This window comes from Prosopis cineraria, unplaced genomic scaffold (assembly GCF_029017545.1).
Source record: "Prosopis cineraria cultivar Desert tree isolate PC_DT_omini unplaced genomic scaffold, ASM2901754v1 PC10, whole genome shotgun sequence".
Classification (NCBI taxonomy): Eukaryota; Viridiplantae; Streptophyta; class Magnoliopsida; order Fabales; family Fabaceae; genus Prosopis; species Prosopis cineraria.
Window position 1 is genome coordinate 31,833,966 of NW_026555341.1, and position 15,761 is coordinate 31,849,726.

General features: G+C 28.8%; 1 protein-coding gene across 2 annotated transcripts; it reads right to left on the reverse strand.

The window, feature by feature from the left end:
* Positions 1-7,720: 7,720 nt before the first annotated feature.
* On the reverse strand, positions 7,721-15,311 carry LOC129321390 (choline/ethanolaminephosphotransferase 1-like). 2 transcript variants are annotated; one of them, XM_054967131.1, is made up of 19 exons: positions 15,172-15,311; positions 14,009-14,803; positions 13,863-13,913; positions 13,485-13,562; positions 12,907-12,982; positions 12,794-12,816; positions 12,614-12,714; positions 12,177-12,271; positions 11,987-12,055; positions 11,258-11,327; positions 10,767-10,830; positions 10,648-10,688; positions 10,438-10,522; positions 9,307-9,369; positions 9,117-9,175; positions 8,988-9,040; positions 8,375-8,447; positions 8,150-8,202; positions 7,721-7,868 (listed from the first exon to the last, which is right to left on the reverse strand). In XM_054967131.1, the coding sequence occupies exons 2-18, from the start codon at positions 14,009-14,011 to the stop codon at positions 8,181-8,183; spliced, it is 1,026 nt and encodes a 341-aa protein (XP_054823106.1). In that variant the 5' UTR covers positions 14,012-14,803; positions 15,172-15,311; the 3' UTR covers positions 7,721-7,868; positions 8,150-8,180. The 2 variants fall into 2 exon arrangements, with proteins under 2 accessions (XP_054823106.1, XP_054823105.1); XM_054967130.1 differs by having other exon boundaries at positions 14,009-14,863; positions 15,172-15,292.
* Between the last annotated feature and the right edge of the window lie 450 nt (positions 15,312-15,761).

Here is a 15,761-nt window from a genome sequence, read left to right on the forward strand (position 1 = left end):
TATTTATAAGTCATTTTCAGTATATTTTATTAGAATTAAGGAAAACTTTAAATCCCGTCAACTTTATCTTAAAGTTTAATAAGTTTTCACATTTATTCCTAATAAATGTTCTTAAATCTCATTAGTGATATTTTTATTCAAGGTATTTAATAAAGGTTAAAATGTAAAGATGAACATTGAAAATTGACAAGTGCCTTATAAATAGGATTAAATTTTTTTCTCTTTTTTCACCTTATAAATAGGACTAAAGGAGTAAACTCCCAAGTGCAGTACTAAGTTTTTAGTGTTATTTAGGTTGGTATGTTGGGATTGACCCAATTTGCTGGATCTAACTTTTTTCAATCTGTTAAAATAACTTAATGTTGATTTTGAAGTTTTAATAATAGAATTTAATGAATTGAGAAATGTTAGCCTCTTTTATAAAATTAATGGATACCCATGTGCACCATTGTTGACTTTAGAACATCAGAAACTCCTAGAGAAAAAGTTTATGAATATTTTTGCATCTTACATTTGCTTTCTTTTTTTAACAGTCAATGTTAATGGATGTTAGTCAAATTTAATGATTTGAAAATTTTTGCACCCACATCATCAACACTATGGGCATTCTTATACTATTATTCACTTAATGATATTATGTGCTCTTGAAGAAAAGGTTTATATGTATTTTTACCCTTTAACCTTTAAATTTACCCACTTAATTATTATCTACCATCATTTCAATGCTCTCTCATTTGAAATGTAATATTGAAGAAGCATTTTTAATGAAATTTTATTTTTTTTAAATTGTTTTATATTTGGATAACAAAATATCTCTATTATGAATATTAAAAACTACTTGGATGTTCATCTCTCTTGTCTCTTCATCTTCAATTTCAAATAAGGTATATGGATGGCTGGAAATTCATATTCATGATATTGATGTATGAGAATTTTATTTTCTATATTCTTATTTTATAATTGATTTTAAGATTCATTTTGATATATGATATGACTATGATTGTCAGTTTGATATGAATTGATTGTTTTTTAAAAAAAATATTGAATTATTATTATTTTTAATACTCTTGATCATATGATTAGATGGCTAGAAGTCACATGAAATTTGATAATGATTTTCTTATAAAAGACTATTTTATAGTTTTAATAGATGGTACGACAAGAAAAATTCATGGCATTTTGATTATCTAAGTATGCTTAAAATATTACAACCCTAAGGGTTAATTATTCAAGAATCAAAAGATATCAAAGAGTTGTATAAATTTAAAATACTCTTGCTATAGTCTTGAAGACTAATATTTAGTGAAATCAATTATGTGTTATTGAAAGCATGGAGAAATATCTATGGAATTGATAAAGATCATGATTCAAAAATATCATCAGTGATAATATCTATGGTCACATCATGGCATTATTGTGATTAAACAATTGAAAGTCAAAAATATTTTTTCTTGGCTACTAATTTTATTAAAAAGAATAATTGTCTTGCCATAATTGTTAAAAAATAATGTTTCATGGGCATTGAAATAAAATTATGAGGGAATGTTATAATATGTATAAGCAATTCATTGAAAGTAAATATCCAAATTGATTATGAAGCCAAAAAGGTAATGAGATAACAATGAATATGGAAAGTAATTATGAAATAATCAATGCCACATGTTGTGATCTAAAAAAGTGCATAGAAAAGTTTTTGTAAGGAAGAGAAAAAATAATGACAAGCTTGAGAGGTTATATGATGATGATGCTTAGATTTAAAAGGATACGTGGTGTTTAAGTCTAAAAAATTATATCTGAAAGCCTATTTGGTGTTCAATTATCATTAATATTTAAACTTATTGTCAATAATTTTGCAAATAATTATTATAGATATTTGATATTGATTTAATCTTGATATAATTTTAAAGAAAATATCAAAAATCATTGCAATATGTGTATTGTGTTTATATTTCTAATTTATTATTTTAAATATGAAATAATTTATAAATTAATTGGTGTTGAAATATGTCAGTTCTTGAAGAATTTTAAATTTGATTAGTTATTGCAGAACTAAAATGTGGTTGGAAAATGATAAGTGATGAAAGGTATGGCCATAGATATCAGGGCTTGACTTGCTAAGCACTTGAATACAATAGCTCAATCAAATTAAGACCCATAGTTTTGTGAGTTAAGAAGCACTAGGGTTTTCTAATGAAAGGTAGACTATTGGTTTATTATGTATAGGTCATTGTTTAGAAAATGTAATAATAGAGAAATTATGTTTATATAACTGCTGCTTGAGGGGGAGATTGTAGGGGCACAAGTATGAGTTAATATGTGATTGAGTACCACTCATATACTTGTCTGAAAGTTCAATGGGTCCCAAATGCATATTGATATTATAAATCAATTACATATTATGGAAAATGAAAAATTTACATTAGATTTTTGATACAGTAAGTGAGAAGTTTACTGATCCACTATATATTGTTACCATAACTTGTTTGATCATTCCAATTCATGTATAATGCAAATGGTTATTGAGGATATGCATTGACATCATTGAAGAACTAAAAGATTTTTTGTGAATAGAAAACATGTTATATTCTTTGCAGAAGAAAATATGAAGTATTCATTAGTTATAATTGAGAATGAATCTATTCATTTTTGAAAATATAACAAATTCAAATATATGAACCCATTACATAGCATGTGAATAGTGCAAATATTCAATAAATTTGATAGAGGAATCTATAAGATATTTTACAAATTAAAGTTTGCAAAATTATATGCATAAACCATTATGTAAAAGTATACAATTTTCAAACTATGTAATTCAGACAAGTTTAGTTGGGAATGCTAGTGAATTTATACTTCAAACTTTAAAAGAGCCTATTTAAAAGGTGATTAAGCAAAATCACTTGTTAAAGCTTCCTCTACAAATATCTAGATCAATGTTTATGAGAACAAAATTTTTATTGTTAATTTAAAATATTTGATGTTACAAACTACAACACAATACATATTAAACCAATAAGGTATTGTAAATTCCTCTTTTTGAAATTGATCATTGGTCTTGGCTCAAAAAAAAAAAGAAATTGATCAGTGGTCACAAACCAAGTATATGCCATTTTAGAACTTTTGAATATGCAATGTTTATCATTATTGTTCCACCACATTGCACACAAATTATTATTCTCCTTCTTGTTTGTCTTTGAATGAAACAATGAAACGTTTATAAAGGAAACAAATAGATTCAGGAGACTTATACCGCATGATTAACTGGTCGTCATTATTTGACAAAGTTTTCCCAACACAAGGGGAAAAAATGAATGGCTAGAAAAGAAAATATATGGAATGCATTATTACTATATCTTATTTAAATCCTCACATGTAAAAATATGAACTAGAAGTTTATCAAATGTTACCAAAAAGTTTGTTAGATACAATCACTAACGTGTATGAGATTACTAAATTTCTTGTTCTAGATAAAAATGCTCAAATTAGAATAAATGAAACTAAATCATGTCTAAAGCATGAGAGATTAGTTAGTTCCTAATACAAAATCTTGATAAAAGAGGAACATATAATTAAAATGATCATACTAAGGAGGCAGACACTCTATAAAATGGTCATGACATAACTAATGTAAAATGTCAGAAGAGATCTAGTTACTTGAAAGTAATAAAGAGATATCTCAATAAGTTATGCCACACTTAAAAAAATGGAACCAGAAAGATAAAGTTTTCGATAACAAATTTGGTGATAATATCAAATGATTAAACGAGAATCTTGTATACAAACTTGTCATGAAAAGTAGACAGAAGATAATTGGCCAAACAGAAAAGGTGAAGGAAAATACACAATATGAGTAGAATTATATTAATTTTCAATTTGTGAAAATCATGGACATGCTGTTCAAATATTTGAAATATAAATGTTATTATAGGATAAATGAATATTTATGTGAAAATAAATATTTTCACAAAGGTCTAATAATGATCAAGTATATTATCTTGTGGTGAATTTTTGTATATATTATTAGTCTATCAGTATATAAAATTGAAATATAATGCATCTATTGAATACTATTATGGCATTTTACATGATAATCATTGAAGGAGTTCAAATGCCAATAGCATGAAAAATTACCGAGAAATGGATTCAACATATATACATGTATAAGTTGTTAAGCTTGTATGAATTATTATTATTATTATTATTATTATTATTATTATTATTCTCTGTATGTATATTGTCTTGGCAAATATGTATTGAAAATAGGTTTTGATCAAAATAATTTGAGAATAAAATTTTGATATGTATTTTACATTCAACTTGTTGATTGAGTATTAAATACCCAATGGTTTTAAAATCAATATGCTATGTTTATTTTGTCTGTGAGACTATACTAAATTGATTGGTCCTGAAGTACCATGTATATATATATATATATATTAACATTTATACATCTAGCTAATATTATATATGATACAATTTTGTTAGCAAATTTAACTAATAGATATTGAAAAAGAGATATAATATGAGTAAAGTATGATATCTTGAAGATATATTTTCAAGATATGACAATGCATCTAATATAGTTTGACCAGAATTAAGATCCACTTGAAAAAATATTGACAACAATCGCATTTGAGAAATTAATATATTATCTTAAAGTACAATAATTTAAAAGTGATGTTGTTATTATGGGGAGTAAATACACATTTATTCTTTTTCCTTAATCAAGTTTTTATCCCATTAAGTTTTTATGGTAAAGTTTTTAATGAGACAGCATTAGATAATATACAAATAAATGATGTATTCTTTTTTTCTGTTAGGTTTTTGTTCCACAAGGTTTTTCCTATTCAAAGTTTTTAATTATTCACATTCTTATACAATATACATCTAATAGGGAGTGTTATGAATATTAAAAATCATGTGGATGTTCATCTCTTTTATCTCTTCATCTTCATCTTCTCTCACGAAACTCTCACTATCAAGAGTGTTAATTATGCTTTATTTGCTATTATCATTTACATAACCCCTGATATAAGTTTATACTTATAAATAGAGTATTGCATTTACATCGTAGCTATGGAAGAGAATACAAAAGAGAGATTATCCTCATTTTTTAATTGCCTCTAGTCTTTCTCCCCCTCCTCCTCCTCATCTTCTCATTTTCATTCTCTTTATATTTTATTCATTACATCTCCAAAATTATCTTATAATTTTATATGAATGGAGTACTTGTAAAATAGGTGACATTACTTTTTCTTTCCCCTCTGTTTGTAGTTAGTGGTTCTTTGTTTTACTTAAAGCCGATAATTTAAGTGAGTCGAGCTTAATTTGAGCTGGGCTTATTCGAATCGGACTTAAAGTATCATACCTTTTTTAAAAAGCCTAATAGCCAAGCCCAACACTAATACCTTTGGGCTTCAAACTAGCCTGAATACTCGAAACTTTTTAAAATATTTTTTCTTTATTTTTTAGATCATTTTTAATTTTTAAATAATTCTATTAAGTATAAAATATTATTTTAAATTTTAAAAAAATAAAAATAAAAAATAACTTATCAACCTTATACTTAAGTAGCTTTGTTATTATTTTGTTATATTATGTATAATTTATTTATGAATGTTTCCTTTACTTATAAATTAATGTCTTAATTATTTAAATATTGCTCTTATCATAGCCGTATATAAATATTTTATATATTTTAATTAAATCATATTATTTTAACTATAATTAAGTTAATCTCAATTCAATCATAGTTAGACTACTAAGTTAAAATTATTTTCTTGATTAGTTCAAAATTTTTAATAACTTTTAGGTAAATTGTACTTTTTATTTTTATAAATATAAAAAAATAGTCATTATTATATTATATAAAGAAAAATTATTTAATTATGAGTAAAATATTTTTTGAAATCATTTTTCTTTAAATTTTTATATTGTTTAATTGTTACATATAAAAAAATTTTACTCTAATTTATTCTTAATTTTTAATCAAATTTAGCATGGACAATAACCAAGTAATTATTTAAAAAATTATTTTATTTATTATGCTTACCTAGTAGTAGAATCGGTAATTTGTACATGCCTAAATTTTATTTTTAAAATTATTCTTAATTTTATTTTTACTTTAAAATTAATTATCTTAATTTATAAAAAATATAAAATTAATTTTTATATGAAAATGATGTATAAAAAAATTAGGTCTTAAAATATAAAAATTAATATTAAAATATATTTTAAATATTATTTTGAGATATTTTATTGATTAAAAATAATAAAAACATGAAATAAAACTATTTTTAATTTTTTTAAAAAATAAATATATTAAAATATTCAAACATATAGTATTTTGGTATAAAATGATATAAAAATTTAAAAATTAATTAATATTTATTATTATATATATATATTTTTAAAAAATTATTTTTTTATTTTGGCCTTCGGGCCAAGCCCGAACCCGATCGGGCTTGGCCAGAATAATAAAAAATTAATATTTTTTTGACCTTGGTTTTAAATTTTTCGAATGGGTTCAAATTGACCCGTCGAGCTTAACTTAAATTATCAACTCTAATTTTACTTATAAAAAAAAAATACTAACTAGTGTTTAATTTTAAACTTAGAACCTCTAAAAAAAAAACTTTTAGAGCATCAATTTTTGCTAATCACTTTTAATTTTAATATTTCAATAGATATTTTACTTAAACAAGCTCACTATTTTCTATTTCTATTTTTCCAAATTAATTGTGCATCAAATGAACCCTAAAGGGTTATCTAAAAAAAACATTAATATCACTAACACATCAGATTTTTTAATAAAATAATAAACTAATAATTAAAAACAAAAATTATTACTATCAAATTTAAAAATAAAAATCATACAAATATAACTTGATGTTCGAAACGAAAAAAGAAACATCAGTACGATTTAACTATTCTCTAGTAGAATATAAAGATAGCAACCCTTTGGGACATCCGATGAAAAAAAGGAGGATATGAAGATAGCATTGTAATACTGACGCCTGAATCTAGGCTTGTGAACATCAAATTTTTAAATCTATAAACTCAGAATTAATTATTCATAACCCATTTATCTGAAATCTGATTATACAAAAATATACTTGTGAAATTTTTTTTATATATACAATATATCAAAGTAGAGTAGGTAATTCGGGCTAGCCCGAACACGCCCAAAAAAATTTAAGATCAGACTTTAAAAAATATAGTTTTTTTACGTTCGAAACAGGCCCGAAGAAATTCGGGGCAAGCCCGATCAGGTTCAGGCTTGGCCCGCAGACCTGAATAAAAAAGTTTATTTTTAAAATATATATATAATATAATACATATTAATTAATTATTGAAATTTTAGATCATTTTATGCTAAAATACTATATATTTGAGTCCTATATATCATTTAAGTATATATTTTTTATAAAATATTTAAAGTAAAAAAATTAATTAAAAATGATTTTTAAAATAAAATTTGGGTATTTGAACTGCCTGAAATCCGAAGGAATTCAAGCCGGGCTTAACAATTTGAGCTTTTTAGGGAGTTGGGCCCGAATAGGCCCACCCTATCCGAATTCCCAGTTCTACATCAGACATTACAAGATCAAAAGCATGTACAAAGAGTACAGACAACCTTTGAGGCAGAGTATAAGAAATTTTATGTAGTGTTTTGTTATACACAAGATAAAATATAATTTACAATGCTGAAGAGTCTGCAGAACAACAAAATATCCCATGCATCTAAAAAAAATATCAATTTTAAGTACATATATATGATTCAAATCCTCTACAAGTTTTCCAAATTGTCAATATAGCAAAAAATACATTGACCATAACCCTGACACTATTTTGTTTCACTTTGTCTCCTGTAAACATCAAAAGTATGATTCATAACAAGGTACTGAAAGGAAAATATAAGTTCAGAAAGATCAGTTGAGTCTAATTGGTCAAGAATAAGTAACTAAGTTTAGATTTGATAATTTGATTAGTTGACAAGACTAATTTTTGCTCAGTTTTTTCTTTTAAAATAAAACATCAACACTTGATTAAATAACACAACATGAACTCTTTTTTTTTTTTTTTGGCCAAAGAAAGACAATATGAACTGTTTACAAGAACAGAGATTGTGAAGAGGAGAAAGGCATACCAAGAAGTAAAACATTAGCAAATTTAACTATTTAAGCTTCTTTCCTAGTTATCCTGCAATAAAGCAAAACGTGACAATTAAGGCATCAATATAATAATGGTTTTCTAATATCCATTTACAAAGAAAATGAGGTTGCATCAAGTAGAAAACTATAAATGAATTCAAGAATAAAACAAACGCTCAGTGCTGCAAGATAATTACAGCAATCCATTGATCATAAGTTACCTGAAGCAGCATATTCCCAAGGCAGCTGTAATCTCATGAATGACAGACGTGGCAAAGTGCATATAAATAATCACTGTTTACAAATAAAATTTACGAAAAAAAAAAATAATTGTTAAACGGGTGAAACAACAAAATTTAGACTGGATTGCACTTTAGTCCCTGTACTTGATAGAGCAAATTGGTCCTTTTAGCATTAACTAGAAAGGTCTTCCCCCACGGGGATTCAAGTTTTCTTTCAATAACAAATGGCTTTCTTGTTATTGATTAAAGCGACATTTTATCTCTGAAAAATATAACTTTTAGTCTTATAATTTGTTCTTAATTATTGATTTAGTCCCTGAATTTTAACTCAGAATAATTCAATTCCTATAGCTCCTAAACTCATAATAACTAAGTATTTATAGTTTTTTTACTTGGTACAATCCAGTCCCTATAATTTCATAACTTAACAAATTAAAAAGATTAAGTTATAGTAAGTTAGAATTTAAAGACTAAATAATTAAGAGAAAGTTTACGGACTAAAAATTATATTATCCTTTTTATCTCTCTTATTATTAAATTAATGCCTTGTGAGATGAGTTGCCGCACATCACAAGCAAAAGGAACTAATTACCTGAATATGCACAAAAACCAAGAAGAACTAATCTCTCATTTACTAAAGGAACCCTGAAAAAAAAAAAAGATAAAATGGTTAAATACCATGTCTATCAACACCAAACTCTAACATTATAAAACTACATACCCATCATTCAGCCTTGACGAAAGTGCATTAGCAATGGCCAATGGGAGATACAGCAACGACTGTACAACAGTGCACAAAATCCTCAGATCAATTATTTTTTAAACCAAAACTGTGTTAATGGAATATCTTAAATCGGAGAAATTTTATATTCCCAATTTAAAGAGTGGAGAGGGAGAAAAGAACTCAATACCATGCACATTCCAGTCTTTAAGCCCTTGGGTTCATCACACAAGTGAGACAAAATCATCCTTCCCTGCAAATTTAAGCCTTCTTAACCTCTAGGATATAAAGAATCAGATCAAGTAGAGTGAAGCTACAACCAACAAATGTACAATTCCCACAAGACACTAATGTACAAGCAAGGAGAGTTTTTCTAGATGTTCTTCCATATCCAAATTAGTTCTTACAGAACCTGCCATATTACCTTTGAAATGTTGTGGGCTTGTGGCATTTCAAAAGTACTGATGTTGGTACAAGAAAATCACCATGAAAAAAGAACATTCATTCTGCTGTTTTGTCAAAATGTACTAAGAACTACTTTGAAATACTCACTTACAAATATACTGTCTGCTTAAAGTTATAATCAAACTGCTGCCAGTAAAGTTTGTGAAAAATTTTAAATTAAAAAAGATTAATGGTTAAGTCTAAGAGAGTCTAAGGATTGTTGGGTATTCCATGTTCATGACAACTGCAACAGCTTTGAAAAGCGTCCACTGGGAAGCGTTAGGGTGCTTCTAAAAAGCACTTGGGGATTTTAACAAACACCAGACAGAGCAACTTCTACAAAAATTGTCAATCAAGATATACCAGAATCTAAAACAAGTGCATTTATCTCCTACAGAAGTTTACAGTCACAAATTTCTGGTAGAGTATATGTGGATTCCAAAACTGGCTTTTGCACCACTCCAAAAGCAAATTAGATCCTTTACATTAATGCACTTGAAGAAGGGGCATAAAAGAATATGACTATGTGCAGGACACACATCACTTCCTTTATACTTATCATCTCTTTTCTCTCAATCTCTCTTCAAATGCACTGCACACATTCATCCTATGTTCCATAGGCCTGTAAAGTGATAATCCCTATGCTGCATAATTTGCCTTAAACCACACTTATCCAGTTCATTTGGGCAGCCTTCTACTTCAATACAAAACAATCCATCCTCTGAATAGCCACGTAATATGCATGCTCTTCAATGACAATTAAACATCTATAATAATCACTACAGAGAGCAATGGCGTATGATATGTCATGAAATAGAAATCAAGACAAAACCCTTAAAGCTACTAGAATTCACATTTTAAAACACTGTTGTCTCACCACAAGAAACCCAAAAGCAAGTCCTGCTCCTAGAACAACTAAATGTGGGTAGTCCCCTAGGATATCAGATGGTGACAAATAATCCCTGTACAAAACAAGCAACCTAATATGTTAATGTATATAACAGAATAGAATATAATAACATGAATATCTTCACGAAAACACGGGAAGGAGGTGGGCCAAGAATGAAAGAAATAGTGCAGGTTATACCACAAAAGAACTCCTCCAATGAGTAAAACAAATGGATAAAGCTGCAAAGAAACAAATAGAATACATAAACAAAACAATCAATATACGCAGGGCAAGTATCCAATCAAAAAAGTAATTACCATTGCCAATGCAACCCGCATTCTTTGCTTTTTGGCTCGAACAATTTTATAAACATTGTGAATACTGCAGGAAGAACATATCGTTGACACTCATCATATAATTGGTATTGTGGATAGAGTGTACAGAAATAGTCTCAATTTTATAACAACGATGAAATTACATGGTAATGATTTGAACCTGAATGATACAAGAGGGAAAAAAACTCAACCAACCCAACGTAGGACAAATTATGAAATTAAAAACAACATAATGAGAATGAGGTAAGGCCATTTCATCGTATCCCTTGTTCTGCAGCAGCTTTAAGTCTATCGCATGTTTATGGTAGAACTAATCAAAACTTAGGGTACTATACAGAATAGTCAACCAAAAGAGACTACATAGAGGCGTACTAGTAAAATGCATCAATTTGAAGTCAGAAAAGAGAACATGTGAACTGCTGCAAATGTGTAAAAAAGCTTGAACCTCAATTTTGGAAATAAGAAATACATACTTAAACGCGACTGTTGGTATAACACCAGAAATTATCACAAAATACAAGACAGCACTGTATGTTGGAATTCCTGAAACCCAAGAACAGCAATCAAAACCAAGTTATAAGTCATAAGCTAAAATTTCAAAATAAATTGCATGAACACACAGTTTTTAAAGCGTATATAACAAGCACAAAAAAGTAAAAATCAAAACAACATCAATCAAGTTCGTACGATATACACAATATTGTGTGGCTTCCGCCTCCTAGCAACAAATTGACAGACTCTCACTTGTCTTCAATAAACTGAAAGTATAATTAAATTTACGGAACTTAACTACTTAAGTGTAAAATGTTTAACAGGTCAAACAATACAGGAACAATTTGGTGCTCAAGAATCAAGAGAGAATTTCAGGATATTTCCCCTCTTTCTAAATAATAATGTAAAAGAAAATAGCAGTATCTAAGACTGCCAAATTTAAACTTCACAGGAGAATTTCCTCCTTTTTGCCTATCATCATTCCCCTGTATCCAAGATCATACAACATTAAGCACACAGTAGCCAAAACTGACAAGCACTTTAAAGTTCCCCTATGTACATGCAAAATGAAGCTCGGAACCCAATTAAATAAAAGGAAGAAAAATCATCACAAGTATTAAAATTTTGCGCCTAGAAGGGATACTAAAAATTCTCAAAACTGATATCAAAGTCATTCAAAGACTTTTGTCCCAAAACAAAATATTACTTACCCTCTAGAAACGGTACCCAGCTTAAAAAGGGCATGGATTTTACCAACTGTTGAGCCCACCACCGAGCACCTGTAAATTTTTCACATTATTTTCATCGGTAAAAGGTAATAGTCAATATTAAAAAGATATCAAAATAATAATGAACTAGATTTTGCGCAAGTACAATAAGAAACTCAAAGAAAGACCATACCAACTAAAGCGGTAAAAAAGTGGAGGAGGTATATTATCATAAGACCCTCTGTAGGACCATTAACAACCGGAAGGATAAGGCAATTAGTGAAATAGCTGCATCCAAAACACCATAAGAAAAAAATATCAACATTGTAAGCTTATAAATGAAGAAGACAATTTGCGACAAAAATGTGCAATACTGTTATATTATAAACTCATCCAAGTAGCTTGCTTTTTACAGCAAGAAAGATGCATTATTAAGGTAGACATAAATGAAAACGTAATCATTTTTCAGAACACATTTAAAAGACAACACGATCAACTTTGTTCTCACTAAAAAAAGATTTTACTGCTCCACAGCAGCAAGCATTAAATTTTAACATGCAAATCAACATATATAGGAAAAATAATATGCAAATTCAAGTGCCAGCTTGCGACATAAAATAAGCAACCTACTGTTCCCAAGTTGCACCATAAAATGGGATTGCAGATATTAACCACCACCAGAAAGTATCTCTTCCACACATCACGGAGCTCCCAAAAGCCAATGATTCAAACTGAAACACATTTCTAACAAATGATAACCATTATCGCATTTTAAGGTTGAAAGAAACAACCTAAAATCAGAAAACATACCGTGCAAGCAAGGGCATCACATCCTGTAACATAGTTGAAATATTAATATCACCTTCAAATTGTTAAGCATCAAGCTACATAATAACATGAAATACACGGCACAGAAAAATCACCATGATCAAATAATTCACCCAATGGGCTAGAAGAGTTAGTTCGTCGAGCTTGCTTCCCATCAACAGCATCAAACGTCTAGTATATATCAATAAGAAAATCAGTAAAATAATTGCTTATGGCAAAGAATGGATATTTTGGCAACATATAGTAGAAGTCTACCATACGTACATAAACCTAAAAGATTATGACCCAACTTTACTAAAATAACAAAGCTTGCTTAATTAGTGGGAAATGAATCCTCAGATGACCACAAGCAATCAACAGTTTAATACAAATAGTCATGAAGCGTTTTAATATTGGAACTAAAAGTGTATCCACATTTCTTACATGTTAGTTCCTCTGTTGTGAGAAGCATACATAAACAATTCATCCATAATTCTATACCATCTCTTAGAAGTTGAAACTCTTGTAATACTAATCCCACAAATATTTCACAATTTCAAAACTAAATCACCAAGTTTCATGTTGTAAATTAGGCTTCTCAACCATCAAGGTAGCACCAAAATCATGAAAGGTTAAAGTAGCAAAGTGGAGAAGGGACCAATATATGAATTGCATCTGGAGATTTTAAGCAGACCTGGTATAAAAACAGAAGCAATCCATGAGCTAAGTGAACCCATCTTGGTGGAGGTGAGTCCAAACGAGGTGAGTAAATCTACACCGAAATAAATAAGTCACAATAATGCAAATTAGTCACTGTTTTAGTACAGCCACTCTGACTAACACAGTAACTATATTGTCCTTCATGACTATGTTCATGAGTCAAGAGACAATCAAGCTCTACTGAATATAGTTCTGTATAAGCAGGCGTCAATGAACCATGGAATTCATCAGCAATTTGAACAAGAATATGTATACTTAATTTACTCATCATTAAAAACATGATATCAATTGTTGATTATATGACTTTCAACGTATAAAGTAGGATACTTTAACCAACTCATGTCATACTCACATAGCCAAGTAGAGCAGACAGGACTAAGAACATGAATCCTGTAAGAGTTATCTACAACCAATAAATAAATTCTTCATCAGTGCCAAGGATATAACCAAAGTAGCATGGTTCCACACTAATACAGCAAAGAGGGAGCAAATCTATACCATGTTCGGACTGCAAAAGGATTCCAGAAGGCCAAGATGCCAACAGATGGTAGAAAGATAAAAGTAGAGAAGTTAGTTCAATTCAGAACACAATAGTTAAACATGCACTATAAAAAACAAAAACCATAACCAAAGTAACATAATGACAACATTTATTTAATATAGCCAGGGAATGGAGGTGTTAATTCCTCTGATCTTGCTGCCACAAAGGCCAGGGGAAGCACTTTCAAGTGTACAGTACCTTTCCAAGTGTTCTTAGTAGGACTTAAAGTAAAATCTCTTAACTGTTATTGATGGCTAATTCAAGCCTAAACCCACTTCTAAGAGAAGTTGAGAACACAAGCAACGAAATTAGTCCAGTTATTCCAATATAAATTCTGAATAATAAAAATTGAACCAAAATCGGTTCACACACAGGATAATGCTACTCCGCATGCCTTTAGTTGAAACTGACAACACTAAAAGCCTAAACACTATCAATGTCAAAAATTAATCAGTCCCAATGATGTTCATGATATACTGGTAAATGAAAGTTATTATCATGCATCATTAAGCGATGACATGGAGAGAACCTTGTGGGGAAAATGAAAGTACTCACGGCATCCATAGAGGAAAAATTTTAACAAAGCGAGTCCAGAAGGGTTGAAGCACATATTTGGCGATATAGGAATGATCTACACCACTATATTTGTATCTACGCAGAGCTGCTACACCATGCGCCCCAATATAACCCATTGTCTCCAGTAAATCACGGGGAATTGCTTCCTTCAGAGACCAATCAACCGTCGGCACAACCTGCTGAGCTTCCAACAAACATTAATATGACACGACCAATACAGAAATTTGCACGATACGCTGTAAACAAAATGATGAAAAAATTCAACCTCCACACTCAGAAAAGTAACTTCAGCAATTTCAAAATATTACAAGCGACGCGTATTGTGAAGTTGCAAACAAAAAAAAGCAAAATCCTGCATTTACATTGGACGGGAATGCTCCTAATAAAAAGGGAAGACGATAGGTGCCAAACCAAACGTAAAAGGATCTCATGTTACGAAAAGAATACACAAAAATGGAAAAGAAACAGATCAAAGTGAAAGGAAAGAAGAGCCTGCAAATGAAACTAGAACGAATATATGACAAAGAAGAGTTAAGTTCTCGACCTATTTGAATAACGCAGAAAGTAGAGGTTAGAGAAAATGGCAAGAGTGGGAAGTTTTGCAGAGGAAGGAAATTCCAATAGGAAGGAAACGACAAAGGCTGAATCAGATTGTCTTCTCTCCCGCCCTTGAAGCCCAAGCTCTTCCCAAATAGAAAAGGCAATAAGCTAGAGACTGATTAATTATTGATTACTTTGATTAATTAAGAATAACCTTTATTTATTCTCCATTAAAAAATATAATGTCATTTTTTGAAATGATAAGACATTAAAAAAATATAAGATATTTTAAATATTTTAAATTACAATTAATGATATTTTTCAAAAATACCATTAAAGGATATAATTAATATAAAATTTAATTGAAGCATTTTGTTAATTATAAGTACATATATAAAAAGAATATACTTTTAAATACAGTTAGTTAATTTATTATAAATATAATTTGATTAAAAATACTTTATAATATTAAAATTAGGTAATACTTAATAAGTCTTGTTAGCCATATTCTGTGAAGTTGGAATTGGGTGGCTAGCATATTTGTGACTAAAATTATTACTCCCTCCATTTAAAAATATAAAATATTTTTTAATG

Bases quoted from the DNA above. Each gene is read 5' to 3' on its own strand.
- LOC129321390 (XM_054967131.1), bottom strand. The intron at 9,176-9,306 runs GTATTGAGTTCT...ACTGTTGTACAG, and splicing joins TAAAGACTGGAATGTGCATG to TCGTTGCTGTATCTCCCATT. The intron at 8,203-8,374 runs GTAACTTATGAT...GCTTTATTGCAG, and splicing joins TTGGGAATATGCTGCTTCAG to GATAACTAGGAAAGAAGCTT.